Genomic DNA, 25,710 nt, shown 5'->3' with positions numbered 1-25,710 from the left:
GCAACGCCCGAACACCTCTCCACCCAACCCTTCCCTCATATTCAGCCCATCGATTTCCATGACTTCACTACTGCACTCATCCCCTCCTCCCTGGTCCTCCCTGCACCTTCTCTGCTCATGTATTGTCTCCTCCTTCTTTGCTCGCTCCTCTAATTGTGACCTGGCATGCTCTTGCCCACCAAAATCCTTTTCACTAACCTCCCAGCCCTGGGTTACCCCAAACAGCTGCTTCCTCCACTCCCATTTCCATGCCACCTCTGAGCCAGTAAGGAGGGAAAAGACGGGCTAGTGGATTGGTCATTAGCCTAGAACCTGAGAGACCCAGGTTCTAGTCCCTGCCCTACCCCAGACATCTTACATGACCTTGGCCAATTCACTTAGCCTACCTGTGCCTCAGTTCCCCATCTGTACAACACAGCAAATAGCCCTGCCCTACCTCCCAGAGGTGATGTAAGGCTGAATACACTGCCAATTGTGAGGTCCCAGCTACTAGGATGATGGGGGCCACATCTGTGCCTCAGGTAGCCAAACTGCCTTGCTACGTTCCCCAGCATGCATTCCCACAACCATGGCTTGGCTCCCTGCTGCTCCTCCTCACACATGCCCTTCTCCCTTTCTGCAAGTGCTTACTGACATTCTCAAAGGAAAATCAACAGCTGTGGTCTCCCTGCTCTCACCCAGACTCTCTTCTCCCACCACAGCAAGGTTTCTCTACAGCACACCTCTCTTGCCACCAACCTCAAGCCTTCCGCAACCTATTGCTATCCTTTGGCTTTCTAGCCTTTGCACTTACATGGCCATTTGTCCAACAGCATGTGTCACATGACGTGGCATTGGGAGGGAGGCTCCCCTTCCAGGGAGGGAGGGAAAGTGGCAGGCGTCTCTGCACAGCCCCTTTGGAGTGGCATCAGGGGCCCCTCCCCTCCAGAAAGATATATATGGCAACATGAAGACCCCCTCCCCAAGGCTCCCAGTAGCACCTTCTGTCACCCAGTCTCCTCAGCTGTGCTGGTGCTGTCAATGCCCACCCTACTTCCCCCAAAGCAGTGGATCTTGGCGTTAACACCTCAGAGAGATCCATGGGTCACTCAGATCAGCGCTACTGGTTCAGGCTGGCTGTAGATTCAGGCAGATGTGACTGTATCCGTAGCTTGCGTTTTCAAGCTTTTCTTAGCAGCCAAGAGAACTAGAAATGTACTTTTGTTCAAGTGAACACTGAGGCTGTGATGTAATCACATGGTGCAAGGAGCTGGAGCCTTAGGCACAGAGGCCTGTGGTACCTACGCTTTGATCCAGCCCTTGCAGCATGTGTCCAAATTGAATCAACTGTTCAGTTCATCTTGAGGGAGCGGTGTTATATGGCTATACAGGCTAACCCTAGAATTCTCACACAACAGGGCAGCATTGGTCACACTTGCTGCTGATTACTTACATTACATTAAAATGATAAAGTACAAATATGTTTCCATGTCAGACAACAGTCAACCTTCCTGTCCGATGATTCATTGTGTCTTTATTTGTACAGACACATGCTAAAGAAGGGCCTTCATTCACACTTCACGCAGGCATCTCATGAACCTACCTAACTCCGGGCCTTCAGTGAGAGAGAAGAAGAGGGGTCTGCTGGTTATTGCAGGAGTGATCTGGGCAGCTCTAGGGCATGAATCACACCTATGTAAGAGAAGGGGAAACATGTTTAAAATCTTACAATCAATAGGTTCATACGGCCAGAAGGGGCCATTGCTCTTATCCTGTCTGAACTCCTGTGTAACACATGCGACAGGTCTTTCCTTAACTCCTGTTTGAATAGGAGCATCTCTTTTAGACAAAGCGCCAGTCTTGCTTTAAACATTGTCAGTGGTTGAGACTGCACCAAAGCCCTTGGTAGGATGTTCCAATACTTACTTACCCTAATTGTTGAAAATGTGTGCCTTATTTCCAGTCTGAATTTGTCTAGTTTTAATTGCCAGCCATTGGATCATGTTATACCTGTGCCTGCTAGACTGAAGAAACCATTATCAAATTACTGTTCCCCATATAGATACTTACCAACTGTGATCAAATCACCCCTTAACCTTCTCTCTGTTAAAATGAACAGATTGCGCTCTTTGTTTCTATTGCTATAAGGCATGTTTTTCACCCTTTAATCATTCTTGTGGCTCTTATCTGAACCAGCTCAAATTTATCAACGTTGTTTTTGAATGGTGGATGTCAGAACTGGATGCGGTATTCCAGCAGCAGTCACACCAGTGCCAAAAACAGAGGTAATATAAGCTCCCTTGTCCTACCCGATATTCCTGTTGGTACATACAATGATCACAGCCCTTTCAGCCACAGTGTTACCCTAGGCGCTCATGTTGAGCTGATTAGCCACCATGATACTCAAGTCTTTTTCAGAGTCACTGCTTCCCAGAAGAGAATCCCCTATCCTGTAAATATGGCCTTCATTCTTTGTGCCTAGATGTGTACAGTTACATTTAGCCACATTAAAATGCATATTGTTTGCTTGTGCCCAGTGTACTAAGCAGTCCAGATGGCTCTGTGTTAGTGACCTGTCCGCTTGCTTTTTACCACTCCCTCAATCTTTGGATCATCTGCAAAGTTTACCAGTGATGGTTTTATTTTTTCTTTCAGGTCATTGATAAAAATATCGACTAGCATACTGCCAAAAACTGTTCCCTGTGGGACACCAGCTCGGATGATTCTCCATTTACAGTTACATTTTGAGACCTGTCATTTAGCCAGATTTTAATCCATTTAATGTGTGCCCGTTAATTTTGTATTGGTCTAGTTTTTTAATCAAAATGTTGTGAGGTACCAATTCAAAACCCTTACCGAAGTTGTACTATATTGCAGCGACACTCTTATCGTTATCAACCAAACTTGTAATCTCATCAAAAAAAGATATCAAGTTTGTTTGACAGGATCTGTTTTCCATATACCCATGTTGATTGGGAATTATTACATTATCTTTCTATACTTCTTCATTAATTTAGTCTCACATCAGCCATTCCATTATTTTGCTGGGAATCAATGTCAGATTGACAGGACTATAATTATCTGGGTTGTCTCATTTAATCTTTTTAAATATTAGTATAACATTAGCTTTCTTCCAGTCTTCTGAAGCTTCCCCTATGTTCCAAGATTTACTGAAAATCAACATTAACTGCTTAGCTAGCTCCTTGGCCAGCTCTTTGAAAACTCTTGGATGCAAGTTATCCAGACTTGCTGTTTTAAGAATATCAAACTTTGGTAATTGCTGTTTAACATCCTCCTGCGTTACTAGTGGAATGGAAAGTGTTTCTTCATCATCATCACCATCATATGATATGACTACATCATCTGGCTTTTTCCCAGATACAGAATATTTATTGAACATTTCTGCTTTTCCTGCATTATTATTGATAATTCTACCATTTTTATCTAGCAATACTAGTGTTAGGATTCTTTTTTGTTCCAAATATACTTTAAAAAATCCTCTTATTTTCCTGAACAATGCTGGCCATTGAGTTCTCCCTGTGTCCTTTAGCTTCCCTTATCATTTTTTTTTTACAATTCCTAGCTTCTGATTTATGTTCATTATGATAAACTTCCCTTTTATTCTTTTTCTTTCTTTCTTTCTTTTAAACCAATGCAGTCTTCTTTCTTGACCATGGCTTTTTGGGGCATTTAGTAAAATGTTCTTAAACAATTCCCAATTATCATTCCATTTTTCTGTTTAACTTCAAGTATATATATTACTGAACCCTGAGTAGTGCCATTTCAGACACACTGCTTCTGCAAGACATACACAGCTGCCTTTCCAGACGTGCCAGTACAGCTGAAGTCAAATGGCTGCTCAGCACCTCTGAAAAGGTAGTCCCCAGTCCCAGCAACTATATTAAAATAGATCTGAAATTAACATGGAGATGAAGTGAGCTTTATTTGTGAGCTCAAATAAATTTTAGTCTCTAAGGTGCCACAAGTACTCCATTTCTTTTTGCGGATACAGACTAACATGGCTGCTACTCTGAAATGTGCTAAACCTTATCACTGCTGACTTGCCTTTCTTTTTGCACCAGTGTTCTTTGTCTCATATTCTGTGCAAATGCACCTACAACCACCCCCTCCCACTCCACACACACATACAATTATATAAAATCCGTGATTGGGAGCTTGTCTTCATATTTGTCTATACTGTACCTAGAACATTTTTTGAACTAAATAAATAATATTTCAACTTCTGATTGTCCATATGCTGGATGTCTTGACAAGAGGTAACTTTGCTTGAAAAGAACTTTCCTCCAGTGTACTTTATGTGACCAGATTCTACACGCAGACAAAACAGAAAATGCAATTACATTTTATTACAAGGAATTTGGAAAACAGATTTTTTTTAACAAAGTTAGCTATTTTAAAGTGTTACCTGGGGCTGTATATAATGGTTTTCACTCACCAGTGTGAAATGTAATGAAAGACAGCAAAGTTTATTAAGCATGATTCAAACTGCATCTTAATTACTAGCTTCATTTTCTGAGGCAACAAGAAATAAAATGAAAAAAGAAATTAGTTTTACAAATGTTGCCATATATCTTTAGGAAAAGCCAATCAAAACCACCACCCTTAAAATTCGCAGAGGGTGCATAGCTTGAGTTTCCCAATGTTTTAAGCTATTTCCTTATATGGTGGCCCATAAGAATTCTCTTCTAAAATATCTGTTGGGGGAGTTAGCAGCATATGTATCTGAGTGCATGAGCTGCAAGGGCTGCAGATGCCTAAGAAAAGGCTTGTACATTCTTTGATGGACCAGTAGGAGTCTCTGTTTAGATAATTTGATTTAATTTGGAAAACTGAAGCTTAGATTTTCAGGTTTTGCAGCAATGCAGAGATTCTTGTGAATTTGCTGTTAGATTCTTTTCTATTGGATGTATTATCAAATAATTAAAAAAAATAAAAATATCAAATTATCAAACGTTTTGTTTAGGCTGGAGGTCCAGCAGTTGGGCAGCTGCCACTGTCATGTTATTCCTATTGTTCTGTCTCAGGGCTTTGTCCTACCACCCATCACCATAGTATTTGGGTGCCTTCCACATAAAATAAATAGCAAGAGCAAAGTCCCTTATGAACTTCATAGAGCCTTTGGTACCTTTCCCTTTTTGGGGTAAGAAAACTGCTTGGGGAATGGGTTCTCTTATTATTCATTTCCTTTTTTTTTTTTTTCCTTTTGGTCGGGGTTTATAAATATAAGGAGGTGTCCATGACACTTTTATGATGAAAAGCTTACTGCCTTATTTGACTCTGCTGGCTAACACGATTTCCTTGTCATAACATGTGTGGATGGAATGTGTAAAATGGTTACTACTAGAATGCTGCTGTCTGTTACTATTACCCAGGCAACAGAGACTGACGGAATCTGATTTCTGTGACATTCAAAGGGCAGTTTCTCAAAGCAGCAAAAGTCACTAAACTGGAGAAAATTATTCCATGATCTCCAGAACTGCAGCCCCACATTTGTGAGTGATGAGTTGAAAAGATGCTTTTATGTAATCCAAGGCAGCAGTGTGTATGTGAGGGAGTGAATTAAATTTGCCCAACACCTGCCTATTGTGTAGCACATCTGGCTCTGGCTTATCAGCCATATTTGACCTAGGATCTTTAACTAGCCTATACACAGTATGTTTGCCCTTTGTATGTTAATAAATAACAATTTGTGCTTCTGCAGTATCTTCCATCCAAGGATATCGTTTTATGAACATTCATGAAAAAAATCTCACAGTTCTGTGTGGAGTAATTATTATCCACGTTGCAGAGAAGCTACAGAGAAACAAACTGACCTTCCCAAGGCTACAAAGCAATTCAGTGGTATAGCTGTGACAAGAATACAGGACTCTACTTCGGTCCTGGCTTCACCACTATACCACACTCCCTCCCCAAAGACCACACCTCACAAGCACTAATGACAACTATACAATGACAGGTTTCAGAGTAACAGCCGTGTTAGTCTGTATTCGCAAAAAGAAAAGGAGTACTTGTGGCACCTTAGAGACTAACCAATTTATTTGAGCATTAGCTTTCGTGAGCTACAGCTCACTTCATCGGATGCAATGGGTGAAATTCTGGTGCCACTGAAGTCAAAAGGGCTCTTTCCAACTGGCTGCAGTAAAACCAGGATTTCATCCTATATTCTCTGAAGAATATAGAAGTTTGTGCTGAGCCCAAAAGGTGACACACCAGATGAAAATCTGGTCTTCCGAAACAAATTTTTAACAAATCTTTAAAAGTTGCTACTCTGAATGTGTTGGTCCAAAGAAACATCGATACACTCTGTGTGCAGGAGACCAGATGGTTAGGAAATACAGCCTGAGAAACATCGATACACTCTGTGTGCAGGAGAACAGATGGTTAGGAAATACAGTCTGGGCTGTAAGCTGTACTATGCAGGTGGTGGTGGAAAGAGAAATGGTGAATGAGTGGTGATGTACAATGACCTTTGTAAAAGCGTTTGGGACATCATTAGCGTGAATGACTGTTTAATGGTCTCCGAATACAAGGAAAGGAGTGCAGGTTATTTGTGGTATTGGTAAACACCCCACAACAGAGAAGGAAGAGATCAGGCAGAGCCTGCAAAACCTAGCAGATATGGCTGGACCAGAGAAATTACTGCTGATCCTGGGAGATTTCAATGCTCATGCGTAGGGCCCTACCAAATTCATAGCTATGAAAAACACATCACGGACCATGAAATCTGGTCTCCCCCTGGGAGATCTCGCCTTTTGTGTGCTTTTACCCTATACTATACAGATTTCATGCGGGGGGGAAACCAGTGTTTTTAAACTGGGGGGGTCCTGACCCAAAAGGGAGTTGCAAGGTTATTTTATGGGGATCATGGGGGCCACCTTTGCTTCTGCACTGCCTTCAGAGCTGGGTGGCTGGAGAGCAGCGGCTGATGGCCAGGCGCCCAGATCTGAAGGCAGCGCCTTGCCAGCAGCAGTGCAGAAGTAAGGGGGCCAATACCATACCATGCCATCCTTACTTCTGCACTGCTGCTGGCAACAGCGCTGCCTTCAGAGCTGGGCTCCTGGCCAGGAGTTACCACTCTCCAGCTGCCCAGCTCTGAAGGCAGCGCCACCGTCAGCAGCAGTGCAGAAGTAAGGGTAGCAGTACCACAACCCGCCCTACAATAACCTTCTGACCACCCCACAAACTCCTTTTTGGGTCAGGACCCTTACAATTACAACACCATGAAATTTCAGATTTAAATAGCTGAAATCATGAAATTCATTATTTTAAAAATCCTATGACCGTGAAATTGACCCAAATGGACCGTGAATTTGGTTGGGCCCTACTCATGCGGGTTCAACTCATTCAAGCTCTGAGCAAATACGGGGACAGTATGAGCTGGGATCAGAGAATGCAGCAGGCGCCGCACTACTTGACTTGCATTTAGACAATCAGTGGGTGACTGCCAACACTCGGTTTAAAAATGAGTCATTGCTATACGTAATGAAGTGGTGGAGTAAGCACACAAATAGATTTCTTGCTAACCTGAATGAACCAAAGGAAGATGGTTACGGATTGTAATGTCATCCTGAGTTAAATGGTCGCACCCCAACACAAGCCATTGTTGGTAACAGTAGCAACTTGCAAATGGACCCAGCATAAGCTTTGCTCTAACAATACACGCATCAGATTGTGGAGACCGAGCAGGGCAACTTCAGATAAGTTTAGAGAGACAGTCACAAGGTTTGAGCCAAGAGCTACTCAAACTGGAACAGCAAAAGAGGAGTCGTGTATCTTCAAGAACGTATTGATCTGAGAAGCTGAGATCCTACACGTGCTAAGCTGAGCAGACCACAATCTCATGAAGAACAGCAGTGGAATGCGGAGGTGCAGAAAGCAGTAAAAAAATAAGAGAGAAGCCAGAAAGGTGATGGAAAATAGCTATAGAGCCTCTAAGAGAAAAACAGCAAAGCAACAGTCAGAAAGGCGAAAAACCTAGTGTTAGACGAGCTGTATAATGAGTTGATCAACTGCCCTCAACTTGACAAAAAAAAATGTGTGTGATTGTGTGGACAAGAAACGAAAGAAAGGAAGACAGAATGAACATACCATTTGTCAAGAATGTAGGGGGCAGACTGCTTGTGACAGGAGACATGGTATGTAACTGATGGTGAGAATACTATGAGAGTCTGCTTAATGTGGAGAAACCTTTTTATGCTACACTACTATCATGTCAACTGATAATACAGCTGTCAATGACCTGTCAGAAGCAGGCATCAAGGCAGCACCGCTGAAGATGGCACTTGGAAAACCAGCAGGTCCAACAAAGTCACGACAGAAATGATCAAAGCCTTGAGAGAGGTTTGGTGAATCCCAAAAGTCCTAAAAGAATGAAGAAAGTCAATACTGGAAATGATATACTAACAAAAATGTGATATAAATGACTGTTTGAAATACCAAGGAATTAAATTGCAGTCCCGCTGCATGAAACTGTTAGAGAGAATCATAGACAGTCACATTTGCCAAAAAGTAGAGCCTATTTTAGGAAAGAAGCAGTGGTTTTAAAAAAGAAAAAGAGGCAATTGAGGATATGTTCATAGCTAGATGGTTGGTGGAAAAGAAGCTGGAGGGAAACACGGAGTATGGTCGGGCTTCCCTCAATTTGGAAAATGCATTCGACAAAGTACCTAAGCAACTGCTACAATTCTGTGGGGTACTTAGGAAGGAATAATCAGTTGTACACATGGAAATGACTGCCTAGGAAGGAGTACTGCGGAAAGGGATCTGGGGGTCATAGTGGACCACAAGCTAAATATGAGTTAACAGTGTAAAACTGTTGCAAAAAAAGCGAACATCATTCTGGGATGTATTAGCAGGAATGTTGTAAGCAAGACACGAGAAGTAATTCTTCCTCTCTACTCCACGCTGATTAGGCCTCAACTGGAATATTGTGTTCAGTTCTGGGCGCCACATTTCAGGACAAAGTGGAGAAACTCAAGAGAAGAGCAACAAAAATGATTAAAGGTCTAGAAAACATGACCTATGAGGGAAGATTGAAAAACTGGGTTTGTTCAGTCTGAAAAACAGAAGACTGAGAGGGGACATAACAGTTTTCAAGTACATAAAAGGTTGTTACAAAGAGGAGGGAGAAAAATCGGTCTCATTAACCTCTGAGGCAAGGACAAGAAGCAATGGGCTTAAATTGCAACAAGGGAGGTTTAAATTGGACATTAGGAAAATCTTCCTGTCAGGGTGGTTAAGCACTGGAATAAATTGCCTAGGGAGGCTGTGGAATCTCCATCACTGGAGATTTTTAAGAGCAGGTTAGACAAACACCTGTGAGGGATGGTACTAGATAATACTTAGTCCTGCCATAAGTACAGTGGACTGGACTAGATGACCTCTCAAGGTCCATTCCAGGCCTATGATTCTATGATCTTGTCCAGATGGTGATGGGTTTCTGTGATGGTTCCATGAAAAAAGTAGAGATGCCCTTTGGTGTAACACAGGTTTTCGAGGTGAAGGTTGGGCTCCACCAGGGATCAGTGCTTAGTCCATTACTATTCATAATTGTGATGGACTTCATCAGTAAGCAAATCCAAATGGAAGGTGGTACAAAGTTTATCTATGCAGACAATATTGCACTAATGGCTGATACTAAGGAAGATTTTGATGCCTGGAACAGGGAACTAATAAACTCTGGCCTAATAATGAGTAAATAAAAGACTGAAGTCATGTGGATGACTTGTTCAGAAACAATACAGATTAGTATTAACATTGCAGGACAGAACCTAACGTGGGTTTCTGCATTTTAAGTAATTTGTGGTCTGGTTAGTAGCAAATGGAGAAATCAAGAGAATTACAAGCAAGGCTGTTGAGCACAGGGGAAGTCTGGCGCAAGATCAGTGGAGTGATTTAGGATAAACAGATGCCCAGACTACTTAAGGGACGATACAAAAACATGGCAACCCCAGCTCTTGTGTACAGATCAGTCAGGTGTGACCTGTTGTATTAACTTAGATGGAAAATAGAGCCAAGTACATTAACATAACCCAGTTACCGTTAAACATTAAACAATGTTAAACAAAGTTCTAGGTTTGGTATACAGAGATCTCAGCTTGCTTAGTACCACAGGAAACCACCATCCAAAGTCCTTTTAACCTTTAATTAAAGATAAAGAAAAGAAGGAACTGGCCCAGGGAAATGTAGATCAGCAATTATTAAAGGGATGCAGCACACAGCTGCCATACTTAAAGGGTCCCTGAGTTGGGACCTGGAGCTGTGGGTGGGACCAGGTCTGGGGGAAGTGGCTATGCCCTAAGGAAGAGAATTAGAATTGTGGTATCACAGGGAAGGGGGCTGCACTGGGACTGCCTCAGCAGGGAGTTGTGATCAGAGATCTGAGTCCAAAAGGGGTGGCTCAGCAGGAGGGCTGGGGTCACTGAGGACTCAAGTAGACATAAGGAGTCCCCAGGGAAGAAGCCCATATGGTGCTACTCAATTCCAGTAGGAACCTGGCAACCTAGCCAGACCACGCAAGGGTACCATGATGGGCCCTGCTGGACTGTTAGAAGACTGGGCCCAGGGAGAGCAGCAGGACATTTTGAACTGTGTACCACGGAAGGGGTTTGTTTGTTTGTTTTGCACATGGACTGTGTGAGACTCAGCCAGAGGGCTGACAAGCACAGCGGCCAACAGGGGGCACCGTGAGCAGAGAAAAAAGTGCAGGCATGCATACACTCGACCAGGGGGCGCTCACGAGAAGTGGGTGCCACCCCGTTACAACCCCTCCAACATCTCCCTTTACAAAAGAGTATTGACTCTTCCACAACAAATCATGTTCAGCTTCGTGTCTGAGCATTCTATTCTTTACTATAGTTTTGACCAATTTGTCATCTGAGTCCTTCTCTTTCTGGCTCATTCTGGTCACGAAACCTGTAAGCATCAGGATGATGAAGGCCTGAGATCCCAGGAAATGGCAGGGGTGGCAGCCATGATGGTGAAGTTTGCTTCAGTAGCCTCCAGCTGTTCTTTTCTTCCAGCTGTTCTTTCTTTTGGTCTGTTCCTTTTTTTGTTCTTTCGTACTTTCCCACAAAATCTCTTTCTTTTAAGAACCCAAAAAGGGAGTGATGGGTGGAGTAGCCTATGCCCTCATTAGTTTGTCCACTAATTAACCTAATATCTGACAACCTAACTTCCAGCTCCTGTTTTTAAAATGCATAATTTTAACATCGTCCTTGAATCTTATCAACTTGGCCTTTTTGTTTAGACTAATTCAATTATTCTATCTCCCTTACATACCTTTTCCCATAAACATTTGTTGTTATAGGTTGTTGTAACATCTTATGAACTTTTACATACTTTTTACAGTTGAGCTCACTATTCGAATAAATTTATAGGCCTAATTGTCACAACAAACCAAAGAGAGGCACTTAAGAAGACTTTAAACCATTGAAATTAGATGTTTGAGAGCAATAAGAAGGGTGATTTTGCTTGACCACATGTGGAATGATGTCATCAGGAGAAAGCCCAAGCAGGAGCGGATTTACCGTGAAACAAACCATGAAGTGGCACACCCCCGACGACAGGAGGGCCCCCAAAATGCAGGAGAAATATCTGACAACCTGCTGGCGGTGCAGGAGGGCTCAGGAAGGCAGGCTGCCTGTAACCTGTGGCTGGTGGCCCCATGCCGCTCCTGGAAGTGGCTAGCTGCTAGCACATCTCTGAGCTCCCCTGGTGGAGTGGGGGAGGTGGCAGCGCATGGAGGCCTGCTGCCCCCCAAGCGCTAAGGTGGCTCCCTGCCTGCTCTGCTTCCCTTCCCCCAAACCACTCCCAGAAGCGGACAGCCTGTCCCTGTGGCCCGTGGATGGGTGGGGGAGGTCGCTACATGCTGCCTCCGCCCCAAGCGCCGACTCCACAGCTCCCATTGGCCAGAAACTACGGCCAATGGTAGCTGCAGGAGTGGCACCTGCAGGCAGCGGCACACGGAGACCCCTTGGCCTCCCCCACCTAGGAGCTGCTGCTCTGCTCCCCTCCCGCATCCCAACCCCCTGCCCCAGCCCAAAGTCTGCACCCCGCACCCAAACTTCCTCCCAGAGCCCACACCCTTCACCCTCTCCCAACCCCCTGCCCCAGCCCAGAGCCCGCACCCAGCACCCAAACTTCCTCCCAGAGCCCACCCCCCCGCACTCCAACCCCTTGCCCCAATCAAGGTACCTGCACTGATCTGGCAACTCAACACCAACTAGCTGGGAAATGAGGAAGAAGAAGAAGTTGTAGAGCCCGATTAATGCCATTTGCCCTTTTGTGGATGGTATGAGTAATGCAGCCAAGGCCTCTTCTCTTTCAGAAGAGTAAATCTAGTTTTCAGATGACACAAAAATTGGGAGAGCGGTGAAGAATGAAGAGGACAGGTTACTGATTCAGAGCAATCTTGCACACTTGGTAAACTGAGCACAGGCATACAATATGTGTTTTGATACAGCTAAATGTTAATGTCTAAAAACAAAGATTTAGGCCATACTTACAGGACAAGGACTCTATGCTGGGAAGCAATGACTCTGAAAAAGATTTAGGGGTGGTGGTGGATAATCAGCTGAACAGGAATTCCCAGTGTGATGATGTTTATGCACCAAAGAGTTAATGCAATGCATGTGTGCATAAATAGGGGAATCTTGAATAGGAGTGGAGAGGTTATTTTACCTCTGTATTTGGCTCTGATGAAACCACTGCTGAAATACTGTGTCCGGTTCTGGTGCCCACAATTCAAGAAGGATGTTCTTAAACCAGAGAATACAAAGAAGAGCCACAAGAATGATAAAAGGATTAGAAAACATGCCTTTAGTGAATGAGCTCTTTGAGTCTATCTATTTAGCTTAACAAACAGAAAGTTAAGGGGTGACTTGATTAGTCTATAAGTATCTACATGGGGAACAAATATTTAGTAATGGGCTTGTCAGTCCAGCAGAGAAAGGTCTAACATGATCCAATGGCTGAAAGTTGAAGCTAGACAAATTCAGACTGGAAATAAGGCATAAATTCTTAACAGTGAGAGTAATTAACCATTGGAACAATTTACCAAGTGTTGTGATAGAGTCTCCATCGCTGACAATTTTTAAATCAAGATTGGATGTTTTTCTAAAAGATCTGCTTTAGGAAGTATTTTGGGGAAATTCTATGGCCTGTGTTATACAGGAGATGAGACTAGATGATCACAGTATTGTTTTCTGGCCTGAGAAACTCTGAATATCCCCCACTCCCTACATTGCCTGTCTCTGAACGCAAACAGAGAAAAACCCTACCATGTCTTATTCATTCATCCAGATGAGACACAGAAAAAAACTTTATAGTATGTAATCCATGTGCCCAGAAACCAGTGTAGATGTAAGCAGAGTCAGGATGAGCTCTACCCTGACAGCTCGTGGCGAGTCATGGTGGGTTGTGGAAAAGAACTTCAGGGCTGATCTCATTTGCATAGGCACACCCACCCTTCCTAGATGGTCACTTTGGCTGCTGTAGGAGCCCCAGTTTCTCTGTTATTGGGGCAGGAATAAACTGTTGTTATCCTGATTATGTGAATCAAGGACAGTGGAACTGTACTTGACCTTTTGTTATGATGGAGGGATTCACCATCAACTAAGCAGCACTCGCTAGTCAAGGGTCATGGGTTCCAAAACCCAGTGAATGGAGAGAAGCTGGTCCAGTGCCTCCATTGTATGATTCTCACACTCTGGGGTTTGTGTAGGGGCCTATATACCATGTGGCCATCTTGCAGCCCAGCATGGAGGATTCATATAATATGTACCACAAATAGGGAAAAGTGTGTATGGTGCATAGCACTTGCATCTTAGGATGATAGAATGTATAGGGTGTGGCACTGAGGAAATGAGGTCTAATGTAGTATGTTGTGTGAGCATACTGCTAGGGTGAAGGGGATGGGTATGAGCCCCTACAAAGGTGCTATCCCCAGGTAATGAGCGTAGAAGGCCCTACAGAGTGGGGTTGCTGGGGTGGGGGAACTCTACAGCATTTAGTACTTGGTTGGGGATTACAGAGTGAGCCTGCAGGATGTGAGATTCAGGGGAGGAACACACCAGTTTAATTTTTTCTTTTGAAAATCTTTTCAACAGAACAAGGTTTTTGATTGAATAAAAATTTGTTTTCATTTATTTTTTTAATTTCTCAAATAAAACTTTCAAATAAAAATTTTGATTTTTTTTAACATTTAATAGGTGTAATAGAGCTAAAGTCTCATTACTAGGCCAGGTAGTCTCATGGCCCATATACCTCTCAGCAGGAAGGCCTTTCTGACCAGTTCCTCACCTGAGGATGCATTTAGCTTCACCTTGAGTTGCAATGTCCTTGCCCTCTTCTTAGCAGAGGAGCTTATGCCTTGCTTGCTGAAGGGGCAGTTGGTAGGGGAACCCGGGCCCTCCCATTCCACCAGGCTCCAACCTAGGGTTCTATGAGAGTCAACAGGGTCAGGCCTGGAGTACCCTTGGAGTTATCCACCCTGGGTCACTTCCTACTATCTATGTCTCCTCCATGACTTCAAGTGTAACATATGATAACAAAAGGAAAAGAAGCTTTAGCCCCAACTGGGCTCAGTATGCAGTCCTACTCCCCACAGGGAGGCTTCTTCAACACCCTTGTCCAGGAGCTCTCAAGATAAGTCTGTCTTCTACCCAGCCTCCCAAGACTGAGCAGGGTTCCTGCCTTTTAAGCTTCCTGTCCAGTTGTAGAATGCTCTGCAGGTCTGGAGGGGCATGGCTACCTGGAACCAGTACTGTCCTTTAACCCTTTTGGGCCCCATGTCGGGTATGTACATCCCATCAAAATGGGAAATCATATTCTTTCACTTTAGCAAAAAGTATGCCTCCTTTTTTCCACTAGAAGAGAGTAAAAGAGGGAGGGTACACACAGTGAAAACCATTTTTTTAAAAATTTGTTTAGAAAATTTCTTGTAAATCCAAAACAATTACTGTACCTAAAATTTCAAACAAAATGAAGAAATTGTCTGCAAAATCAACTTACCTTTTTCGAAAAGCTCTAGACAGGAGGATATATAACTTGTTGCATCAGCAGTACGGCCAGCTCCAAACATTCAAAACTCATGAGTCACACAAATCTCATGACTTTTTGGGACCTAAAAATGATAAGATTAAAAAAAATGTTGGATTATTTTTATTTGCCTTCTAGTTCCTGAGCCTCCAGAGTCACTTGGTTCATATTTTCAAGCTTTTATCTGCAACCACCAGAGATAGAAACTTACTCTTTTTCTTTGAACTGAAAAAGAGTCTCTCATAATCTCATTACTCCAGGAGCTGGAGCTTTAGGACACCACCACATATCACAAGACTCTCAATATAATCCTCTACGTGCACACACGTGCATGCCCATAGGCGATGCAGAGTCTAGCACCCAGCTGTGGGATGGAGATTCCTATTGGCTGTGATACTTGCACTGCGGGAGCCATACACTTAATGGGGAGTGAGAGGTTTGGTTTAGGGTGTAACACTTAGTTGAGAAACTGACGTATGGATGGGCTTGGCAGAATTCAATTTATTTATTTTTGGAATTGAGCCAGACAATCATAATACTTATTTGAAAGCATTTTTTTATTTTTATCAATTGAAATTTTCAAAATTGCAGGAGATAATGGATGTGTGTGTGCGTCAGAACATGATTAATGACAGTACCTGCTGAGATTCTGAAAGTTAAAGCTTCATAACAATAAAAACCACAAATTGTCAACATTACATGTCAAAACATACAAATATCCGTAAATCAAACTTCAGCTCTCAAACAATATTTTTCTTGCTTTGCCTTGTCTATAAATTTTTGTTATCAATGGAAATATTTTTTCAGCAGTTTGTGTGCGTGTGTATGAAGAAATCAACGTTTACTTACATTTACTGATTAAAATCTATGCCTTCCAAGCCTACCTATAGAGGACGACACTGTTGTGGGGCCCTAAATTGTGTGACACCAGTTTGAGGAACTCTACAAGCAGTGGTTCTCAAACTTTTGTACTGATGACCACTTTCACACAGCAAGCCTCCGTATGTAACCCCCCCATATAAATTAAAAACACTTTTTTACATATTGAACACCATTATAAATGCTGGAAGCAAAGCGGGGCTTGGGGTGGAGGCTGACAGCTCATGACCTCCTATGTAATAACCTTGTGACCCCCTGGGGGGTCCCAACCCCCAGTTTGAGAACCTCTGCTCTATAGGGTGTGATCTGTGTTTTTGGGGGTGGGGGCTCGCTAAGGGATGCTACCCAAGTGGGGAGGGCTCTATAAGGGATGTTATCAAGGTGGGGGAGGGGAGCTCTATAAGGGATTTTATCAAGGTGGGGGAGGGAAACTCTATAGGATGTGGCACAGGGGGTTCTATAAGGGATGTTATCGAGGTGGGGGAGGGGAACTCTATAGGATGTGGTATGGGGGCGCTCTATGAGGGATGTTATCGAGGTGGGGGAGGGGCAATCTATGAGGGATGTTATCGAGGTGGAGGAGGGGAACGCTATAGGGTGTGGCGTGGGGGGCTCTATGAGGGATGTTATCCAGGTGGGGGAGGGGCGCTCTATGAGGGACGTTATCCAAGTGGGGGGGGAATGCTGTAGGGTGGGGGGGGCACTCTATGAGGGACATTATCCAGGTGGGGGAGGGGCGCTCTATGAGGGACGTTATCCAGGTGGGGGAGGGGAACGCTTTAGGGTGGGGGAGGGGCACTCTATGAGGGACGTTATCCAAGTGGGGGGGGAATGCTGTAGGGTGGGGGGGGCACTCTATGAGGGACATTATCCAGGTGGGGGAGGGGAACGCTTTAGGGTGGGGGAGGGGCGCTCTATGAGCGATGTTATCGAGGTGCGGGAGGGGAACGCTGTAGGGTGGGGGAGGGGCGCTCTATGAGGGACGTTATCCAGGTGGGGGAGGGGAACGCTTTAGGGTGGGGGAGGGGCGCTCTATGAGCGATGTTATCGAGGTGCGGGAGGGGAACGCTGTAGGGTGGGGGAGGGGCGCTCTATGAGGGACGTTATCCAGGTGGGGGAGGGGAACGCTGTAGGGTGGGGGAGGGGCGCTCTATGAGCGATGTTATCGAGGTGCGGGAGGGGAACGCTGTAGGGTGGGGGAGGGGCGCTCTATGAGGGACGTTATCCAGGTCGGCGCTTCTATGGGGCGTGGCTCGGCCCAGGCCAGGGGCCCTACGAGGGCGGTACCGGGGACTCCTCGGGCCCTGCCAGCAGTACCCAAGGCGGCCCCACCAGGCAGCGCCATCGGCGGAGGCGCCCGACTAGGCCGGGTGTGGCCCCTGGGCGGCCTCGAGGCTCTCGAGGGCGGGGCCGCAGGGGACCGGGAGGGTCCTGGCCGCGGTGATTGGCTGGCGAGGAACGAGGCGAGTCTCTCGAGGGCGGGGCCGCAGGGGACCTGGAGGGTCCTGGCCGCGGTGATTGGCTGGCGAGGAACTAGGCGAGTCTCTCGAGGAGCGGTGCCGCAGGGATTGGTCGAGCAAGGAGCTCGGGGTTCCTAATTGGACTCGATTAGGGGCGGTAACCTGCGATGCTGCTGGCATCGATCATTGGCTAGTTTGGGAGGAGGCTGGCGCGAGCCGGCTGGCGCTTCGGGGATTGGGCGAGCGGCTGCGCGGGGGCGGGGTTCCGATCCCGGAAACAGCGCGCTGAAGTCTGGGTAAGCGGTGCCGGTCGCACCTGCGCACTGTGGCTCTGCGTGCGGGAAGATGGTGCTCATCAAGGAATTGTGAGTCGGGGGCCGGGGATCGACCGCGCCGCACATCGCTCGTCTCCGAGGGGAGGGGCCCCCGCGCCCTGCCCCCCCGCGCCTCTTTGCCTCTGGGCTCCGGCCGGGCTCCTCCCTCCGTCCCGGGCTCCTCTCCGCCGCCGCCCCGCAGTGCCGGGCTCCTCTTCGCCCCCCCGACCCCGTCCCGGGCTCCTCTTCTCCGCCGCCCGCCCCCCCGCAGTGCCGGGCTCCTCTTCTCCCCCCCCCCCCCGCAACCCCGTCCCGGGCTCCTCGCCGCCGCCCCCCCGCAGTGCCGGGCTCCTCTTCGCCCCCCCGACCCCGTCCCGGGCTCCTCTTCTCCGCCGCCCGCCCCCCCGCAGTGCCGGGCTCCTCTTCTTCCCCCCCCCCCCCGCAACCCCGTCCCGGGCTCCTCGCCGCCGCCCCCCCCGCAGTGCCGGGCTCCTCTTCGCCCCCCCGACCCCGTCCCGGGCTCCTCTTCTCCGCCGGCCCGCCCCCCGCAGTGCCGGGCTCCTCTTCTCCCCCCCCCCCCCCCCGCGACCCCATCCTGGGCTCCCCGCCGCCGCCCCCCCCCCCCCCCCGCGACCCCATCCTGGGCTCCCCGCCGCCGCCCCCCCCCCCCCCAGTCCCGGGCTCCTCCCGCCCCGTCCCGGGCTCCTCTCCTCCGCCGCCGCCCGCCCCCCCCCCCCCCCCGCAGTCCCGGGTTCCTCTCCTCTCCTCACCCCCCGACCCCGTCCCGGGCTCCTCTCCCCCCCGCTCCCGTCCTAAACTCCTCGCCGCCGCCCGTCTCCTCTTCTCTTCCCCTCCCCGGACCCCGTCCCGGCCTCCTCTCCGCCGCCGCCCGCCTTCCCCCGCCCAGTCCCGGGCTCCTCCCGCCCCCTCCCGGGCTGGCCGCCGCCCCCCCCCCAGACCCCGTCGCGGGCTCCTCTCCGCCGCCGCCGCCCGCCTCCGCAGTCCCGGGTTCCTCTCCTCACCCCCCGCCGCCGCCCGGGCTGGCCGCCGCCCCCCCCCCCCCCCCAAGACCCCGTCGCGGGCTCCTCTCCGCCGCCGCCGCCCGCCCCCCCGCCCCCCCCCGCAGTCCCGGGTTCCTCTCCTCTCCTCACCCCCCGACCCCGTCCCGGGCTCCTCTCCCCCCCGCTCCCGTCCTAAACTCCTCGCCGCCGCCCGTCTCCTCTTCTCTTCCCCTCCCCGGACCCCGTCCCGGCCTCCTCTCCGCCGCCGCCCGCCTTCCCCCGCCCAGTCCCGGGCTCCTCCCGCCCCCTCCCGGGCTGGCCGCCGCCCCCCCCCAGACCCCGTCGCGGGCTCCTCTCCGCCGCCGCCGCCCGCCTCCGCAGTCCCGGGTTCCTCTCCTCACCCCCCGCCGCCGCCCGGGCTGGCCGCCGCCCCCCCCCCCCCCCAGACCCCGTCGCGGGCTCCTCTCCGCCGCCGCCGCCCGCCCCCCCCCCCCCGCCCCCGCAGTCCCGGGTTCCTCTTCTCTCCTCACCCCCCGCCGCCGCCCGGGCTGGCCGCCGCCCCCCCCCCCCCCAGACCCCGTCGCGGGCTCTTCTCCGCCGCCCCCGGCCCGGCCCCTCTCCGAACGGGCCCCCATAGGGCCTGTCTATCGCCCTGTGGGGTCCTGCAGCACCTGCCTCAGGGGGCTTCTCCCTCACGCCTGCAGACAGGTGGTGAATCCTCCTCCCTTTTCCCCTCTCTGTACCATGTTTCCATCTTGCCCTGCATCTCCACTGGCTATTGTGCCTGGCTCTTGCCTGCTTCATGCCCTTGAGCGATACTGCCCCTGGTCACCGATTAGCTGCCTGCCTCCCCTCTGCCCCCGGGGCTAACCCAGTCTGTAACAGCTTCGACTAACTGACCTGCCCACAAATGGTCAAATCGTGTCTAATATGGGACTGAGTGCCCTGTTTGTTCTTAATTAGTAATAAATAATACTCCGGCAGCCATGGGTTTCCGCCGCCCAAGGCAGATGAGATGCGCCTTAACTGTGATCTGGGTTTCCCCTGAACCCTCTTGGGGGAAGGGAAGAGTAAAGAGGAGATTCTGAGCCTGGACTGTCTTGGAGGGATGAGTACTGAGCCTGATTCCAGAGAGGGCAAAAGTGAATGAGTTTCAGTAAGTCCTGGAGCACTGGGGAAGATCCATACAACTGGAAGAAAGCTAATGTTGTGGCAATTTTTAAAAAGGGTGAATGGAATGAACTGAGTAATTACAGGCCTGTGAGCCTGCCATTGATTGTAGGCAAGATATTGGAGCAGCTGATGTTGCACTCCATTAATAAAGAATTAAAGGAGGATAATGTCATTAATGCAAATCAGCATGAGTTTATGGAAAATAGATCTTGTCAAACTAACTCAAGATCTGTCTTCATGAGATTGCAGGTTGTTAATGACTATAATAGTGTTGACATACTTAGATTTCTATAAGGCATTTTACTTGGTACTACATGACTTGTTGATTAAAAGGATGAATGGGATACAATGATCATGGTATACATTAAGTGTATTAAAAACTGGCTAACTGCTAGGTCTTAAAATCTGTAAACAGGAATAATCATCAAGCAGGTGTATTTCCATTGAGGTCCTGCAGGGATTAGTTGTATGCTAGAAGTGTGCAAATTGACACAAATTTGGAGAGTGATAAATAAGGAAAAGGGACAGGTCACTGATTCAGAGAGATCTGGGATTGCTTGGTAAATGGGGCACAAACTATATGTTTTAATATGGCTAAATAGAAATGTGTAAATCTAAGAACAAAAATGTAGGCCATAGTTATAGGATGGGGACTGTGTCCTGGGAAATAGTGACTCTGAGAAAAAATTGAGTGGTGTGGTAGATAATCACCTGAATGTCAGCTCCCAATGTGATTCTGTGGCAAAAAGAGCTACCTAATGCAGTTCTAGGGTGCATAAACAAGGGAATCCTCTAGTAGGCATAGAGAGGTTATTTTACTGCTGTATTTAGCACTGCTCTAGTGCAGCTGGAATACTGTAGTTCGGTTTTGGTGCCCAGAATTCAAGAAGGGAATTGATAAATTGGAACAGGTTCAGAGAAGAGTCAGGAGTGTGATTAAAGGATTAGAAAACCTGCCTTGTAGTGATTGAGCTCTGTGAGTCTATCTATTTAGCTTAAGAAACAGAGGTTAGGGTGTGACTTGATTACAATCTAGGAGTGTCTACATGAGGAACAAATATTTAATAATGGACTCTTCAATCTAGCAGAGAAAGCTCTGACATGGTCCAGTGGCTGGAAGTTGATGCTAGACAAATTCAGACTGGAAATAAGGTGTACATTTTTGACAGGGTAATTAACCACTTGAACAGTTTACCCAGGGTCATGGTGGATTCTCCGTCACTGACTATTTTTAAGTCAAAGTTTGATATTTTTCTAAAAAAGATGCTCTAGAAATTATTTTCAGGAAATTCTGTGACTTATTTACAGGTCACACTAGATGATTATAATGACCCTTTTGGCCTTTGAATCCATAAATCTGAACTATTGGTTAGCTCTGAACTGTATTTATGTTAGACATAGAATCATAGAATATCAGGGTTGGAAGGGACCTCAGGAGGTCATCTAGTCCAACCCCCTGCTCAAAGCAGGACCAATCCCCAATTAAATCATCCCAGCCAGGGCTTTGTCAAGCCTGACCTTAAAAACTTCTAAGGAAGGAGATTCTACCACCTCCCTAGGTAACACATTCCAGTGTTTCACCACCCTCTTGGTGAAAAAGTTTTTCCTAATATCCAACCTAAAGCTCCCCCACTGCAACTTGAATAACTGAGTTTTAAAATTACCCTGTGAACCTGGCCTAATAATTGCCAAACAGACAATGATGATGATTGTACTTCCCATGTTCTTTACTCCTTTTTCATTTTTTGTAGCAGGAGAACCAACTGTAGGTTTCTTCTCTAAAGGAAAGAATGTTCCCTTGGTATCCCTTGCAGTGTGTTGGCAACAGGTTTTAACAAATATGCCAGATTTATCTATTCTATTTTGTTGTTTACGGAGCAAAGTGTAATTGTTGAGATTGTACTATAAATATGCAAGTGCAGATACTAGAACAGTTTTAAGTATGGAATTACAACTTGTGGTGTGTTATGCATTGTTTACCTGTTAGATAAACGAAATGCTAGAAGCACTAGAAACCGCAATAACAGATTGGGATGAAATAACAGTTGTCAATTGCGAAGACCGACTCAAACTTTTGCACTTTCTTAGATTAAGCAGTTTTCGTATATCTGACAATGTCTCTGAGTGCTCAGCTTCTCCTAGAGCTCTTTCATACAGCAATGCCTTAAAGTGTTGGTTTTGCTCAAACTTGAGGGGTGGAATTGGCAGTGGACAGCTGGCTTATAATGATGGTTCTGAGTTTTAAAATTAGCTCTTTTCACCTGTCCAAAGTAATGTCAAAGTTGATGTTTGGAGGCCATGTCTAAAATATCTAGTAGCAAATGTAATTGCCTCATTCCCATTATCTTGAAATGTCTCTTCCTCTGCTGGGCATTGCACTGAATTTTGTTTTGTTGAAGAAATTCCCACTGTGTCCAGAATAAATCTTCCCTTATGTTGCATTTCCAAGTCAACTATGGTGACTTGTTAAAGGAACGTACTTCTTCCTTGTACATAACCTGAACTTCTGGCCAGGTTTGTGATGTTTGGAGCCCCAGTGTTAACTTTAGGACTTAATGCTGTGACAACTTAAGCAATATTTAGCAAATTCCTCTGCCAAGCGAATGAGTTAGTGCTGGAGTGTCAAATGTGGACCACCACCAACAGTCATAATGTACAGAATAATGCTTCAGCTCTTGTCTTTATAGCACAGATACTGATGATCTTGTTGATTTGTGGTTAATATACACTGTCATCCTGTGCTTTACTTTGTTCTATCCACTCTCATTTGTCCTCAGCCTCCATGAGAGGGGAGAATTGCATCCCAGTAGAAATGAACATTGCAGACTGTGTAGAGCATCACTGCACTGAGACTCTGCTGTTTAGATGGCCCACTTGTTTGAGAGAGAGATGGATACGGATGGACTCATCTAACAGTTTTCTTCTGACGGGTTATGAGTAATCAGTCAGCTAAAGAAACCTCCCTCTTACAACAGCAGTTGGGAAAGAGTCCATAGACTTTAGGCTGCATTGTTGGCACAATGACTTACAGATGTCACTGCTTGAAAAGACCAGTTTCATTTCTCTGCCTCCCTTGACCAGTGCAGGCTTGTTCCCTGTGTTGTTTTCTAATGGTTTTTGTAGTGTCGTTTTGAAGGGTTCAATTATGGGGCTCTCACCATTTCCATTAGGAGAGTGTTTTTCCAAGTAATGTACTGAAATTTTTCTGTTGCTTAGCTGTATATAATTGCACCTACTTATGCCCTCTTTGACCTCTCCAAATAATTTGTTTCTTCTGGTGTTTATATCCATTCAGTGCAGTACAATATAATACAACTTTATTTGCATTTTGTATTTGGCACAAACTGTGTTCCAAAGCCCTTGGATTAAATTTCACAACTGCATCATTGTTATACTATACAAAGTATTACATACTTAACTTTTACTCTTTTGGCATAAGAAATTATTTCAACCTCTTTATGCTGCTTTTATCAGAATTTGTTCCAGTTTTTGATTTTAAGCATCTTTGCAGTGCTTGAGATGTGGAACAAAGAGTTAAAAATATACAGCATTAAAATACAAGTAAACACAAGATGCCAGCCAAGACTCTCCAAATAATTGCTCTCCAAAACCCAGTAAACAGTACCTCATCATCATCTCCAAATTAATCCCATCAACCCATCTCCCTATATGCTTAGGGGACAAGATGAGCCCTGGGAGAGTGTCCAGAAAAGTAACGAATCTGAGGAATGGCCAGGAGTGCATTCTGGAGTAAGGAGCACCACCTCCGATTTAGACCAAAGTGGCTCCAGTTTGAGCATTTCTGTTGCTTGCAACCACAGCAGTATGCACAGGGAGATGGGCTGTCACTTAACTAGCCATAATAATTAATTTTTATTAACCACTTTGCACTTTATAGGTCAAAGCAGCACTTTGAACTCCACCTGGGAGTCAGCAGATGGACTGATCAGCTGTATAATGTGCTCCCTGCAGGAAACCCCATTTAGCAAGTAAACAGCCACATTTGCCACTAACTTTAGCTTCCAAATCATCCCAAGGTCTGTCATCATGTGTAGCATGCTGCAATAATCTGAGCTCAGGGTGTCAAAGGCATGAATAATTGTAGCAAGGTCTATGTCTGATAGAAACAGTCACTCCTCAGGCACAGATTGGGTTGTGGAGGCAGTGTTCTTGGCCAAAATTCTTAGCTCTGAACAGTCCCAGAATTTATAAAGAGCTGTGTATTGTATACCTATGAGAGAACTGAACAAGTACCAGTAATTTCAGCAGTCAGGTGCCCAGAATTGGATGCATAGAGCATCCTAGCTGTTTGTGCATGCCACAGCTCTAGTAGGAGAGACAATTTCCTCCTTGCTACAAGATAAGGGTGATGCGATTGTTTTACGCATGCCCCAAAACTTCATTGGCCTTTTTTGCTGGTCTCTCCCTTTGCACACTCTCGCCTGGTGTGCTCTCTGCTTGCAGCTACTGCTTCCCAAGTTTCTCCTTCCCACCGACTATCTGTATTTCAGATTATTTCCCCCTCAGGTATTTATTAGCTGTATTTTCCCAAATTGAACCTCATTTTATGTTTTGCCCTGTTATAGGCTGGAGAATGAGTCACTATTGCTTAAATGAATTAGGGTGGGTGAATTATTATTTTTTAGGACACAAACTGTTTTCTAAAAAAGAAAAGGAGTACTTGTGGCACCTTTAGAGACTAACCAATTTATTTGAGCATAAGTTTTCAAGTACTCCTTTTCTTTTTGCGAATACAGACTAACATGGCTGCTACTCTGAAACTGGTTTCTATTACTCACCCTGTTTCATTCATATAGCTTTCCAAATTATTCACTTTTAGGGCTGAAATCTTCTGTTCTTGGTTTCTGCTTCAAGGTGAATTTTTGGAAAGCTCAAGCAAAGTGCTTTCAGTTATGGGATAGGATAAAATATTCTCTGTGGGAAGGAGAACTTCCAAGATCCTTATACAGCTGAAGTATAAAAAGTAAAACTATATATGGGTAGTCCTTGGGGATTAAAATCCTAGCTTGTTGTAGGGTTGAGGCAAAGGAGAAATAATTTTTATAAGTAATTATAAACCATTTCTAAGCATGCATGGTGTGAATCTCAGGCCCCCCCACCCCTCCCTTGTGGCATCACTGCAAAATTATGCCTTACTGGAGGCTTATGCAGGCACAGAAGCTGTAGCTGGGGCATTTTGTCTTTAAAAAAGTTTGCAAGTGTCTAATTGAAAACTCCTCAGCCCAAAAAGTGTCTTAACATTTGGAGCAAGAAAAAGTTGTGGGTGGCAAAAAATAATAATTCAGTCTTTGATGGGTGTGCAACCGTTCCTGCATTCTACAAATACAAGCTTTTACTTACAAGAAAATTATGCCATTCTGTTGCAGAGATGCAGCTCTTCCCAGCGGCAACTGATGTGATGTAGTTTTATTAACCCAGTTTGACAGTGTGGCCAAAATTAGGAGCAACAAAAATGGGGCATTAATCCCTGTCGTCTTTCCATATACACTTTGTTAGTTTAGTGTTTAAATACAGAAAATTCTCCAATCCCCTTTTCTTGGGAAAAACAAACCTTTTTAAAAAAATGCAAATTTCTTAATGCAATATTAAGTTGGACAATTCTTATGGAATTTCTACATTCTCGATAATTGTGATTTTAAGGTTTTTACAGCAATATTAAGTTGGCCTTATTGCACATGTGCTTTTAGTGTAAAACCGAATTAGTAAATACTGTATTACAGAAGCTTAATTGTTGCTGTTGAAATATTAACATTTCCTGATATTTGTGATTTTTAACTCTGCTATATTAGATGTATCAACACTGTATGTAAAGTACCTGCCCAG

At 46.1% G+C, this 25,710-nt stretch overlaps 1 protein-coding gene and 1 long non-coding RNA gene across 9 annotated transcripts in view; one reads left to right on the top strand and one right to left on the bottom strand.

Annotated features, from left to right (window-relative positions):
* The window catches only part of LOC119563792, an 87,204-nt gene extending 71,109 nt beyond the window's left edge, over window positions 1-16,095 (bottom strand). For 4 of the 5 annotated variants that reach the window (XR_005222403.1, XR_005222400.1, XR_005222401.2 and 1 more), the window contains exons 1-3: window positions 15,889-16,095; window positions 15,013-15,124; window positions 1,583-1,671 (exon numbers count right to left, since the gene is read on the bottom strand). This is a non-coding gene — a long non-coding RNA (uncharacterized LOC119563792). Of the gene's footprint in view, window positions 1-1,582; window positions 1,672-15,012; window positions 15,125-15,250 lie in introns of all 5 variants that reach the window. The other variant, XR_005222404.2, reaches the window with a different exon arrangement.
* A 1,522-nt stretch (window positions 16,096-17,617) lies between these two features.
* PITPNB (phosphatidylinositol transfer protein beta) overlaps window positions 17,618-25,710 on the top strand; it is a 78,805-nt gene continuing 70,712 nt past the window's right edge. For all 4 annotated transcript variants that reach the window (XM_043529450.1, XM_037878500.2, XM_037878502.2 and 1 more), the window contains exon 1: window positions 17,618-17,743. In XM_043529450.1, coding sequence (XP_043385385.1) covers window positions 17,724-17,743 — 20 coding nt within the window. In that variant the 5' untranslated portion in view covers window positions 17,618-17,723. The remainder of the gene's footprint in view (window positions 17,744-25,710) is intronic.

This window comes from Chelonia mydas, chromosome 15, assembly GCF_015237465.2.
Source record: "Chelonia mydas isolate rCheMyd1 chromosome 15, rCheMyd1.pri.v2, whole genome shotgun sequence".
Lineage (NCBI taxonomy): Eukaryota > Metazoa > Chordata > Testudines > Cheloniidae > Chelonia > Chelonia mydas.
The sequence above is the reverse complement of the archived record's forward strand: the minus strand, read 5'-3'. Positions and strand labels throughout refer to the sequence as shown.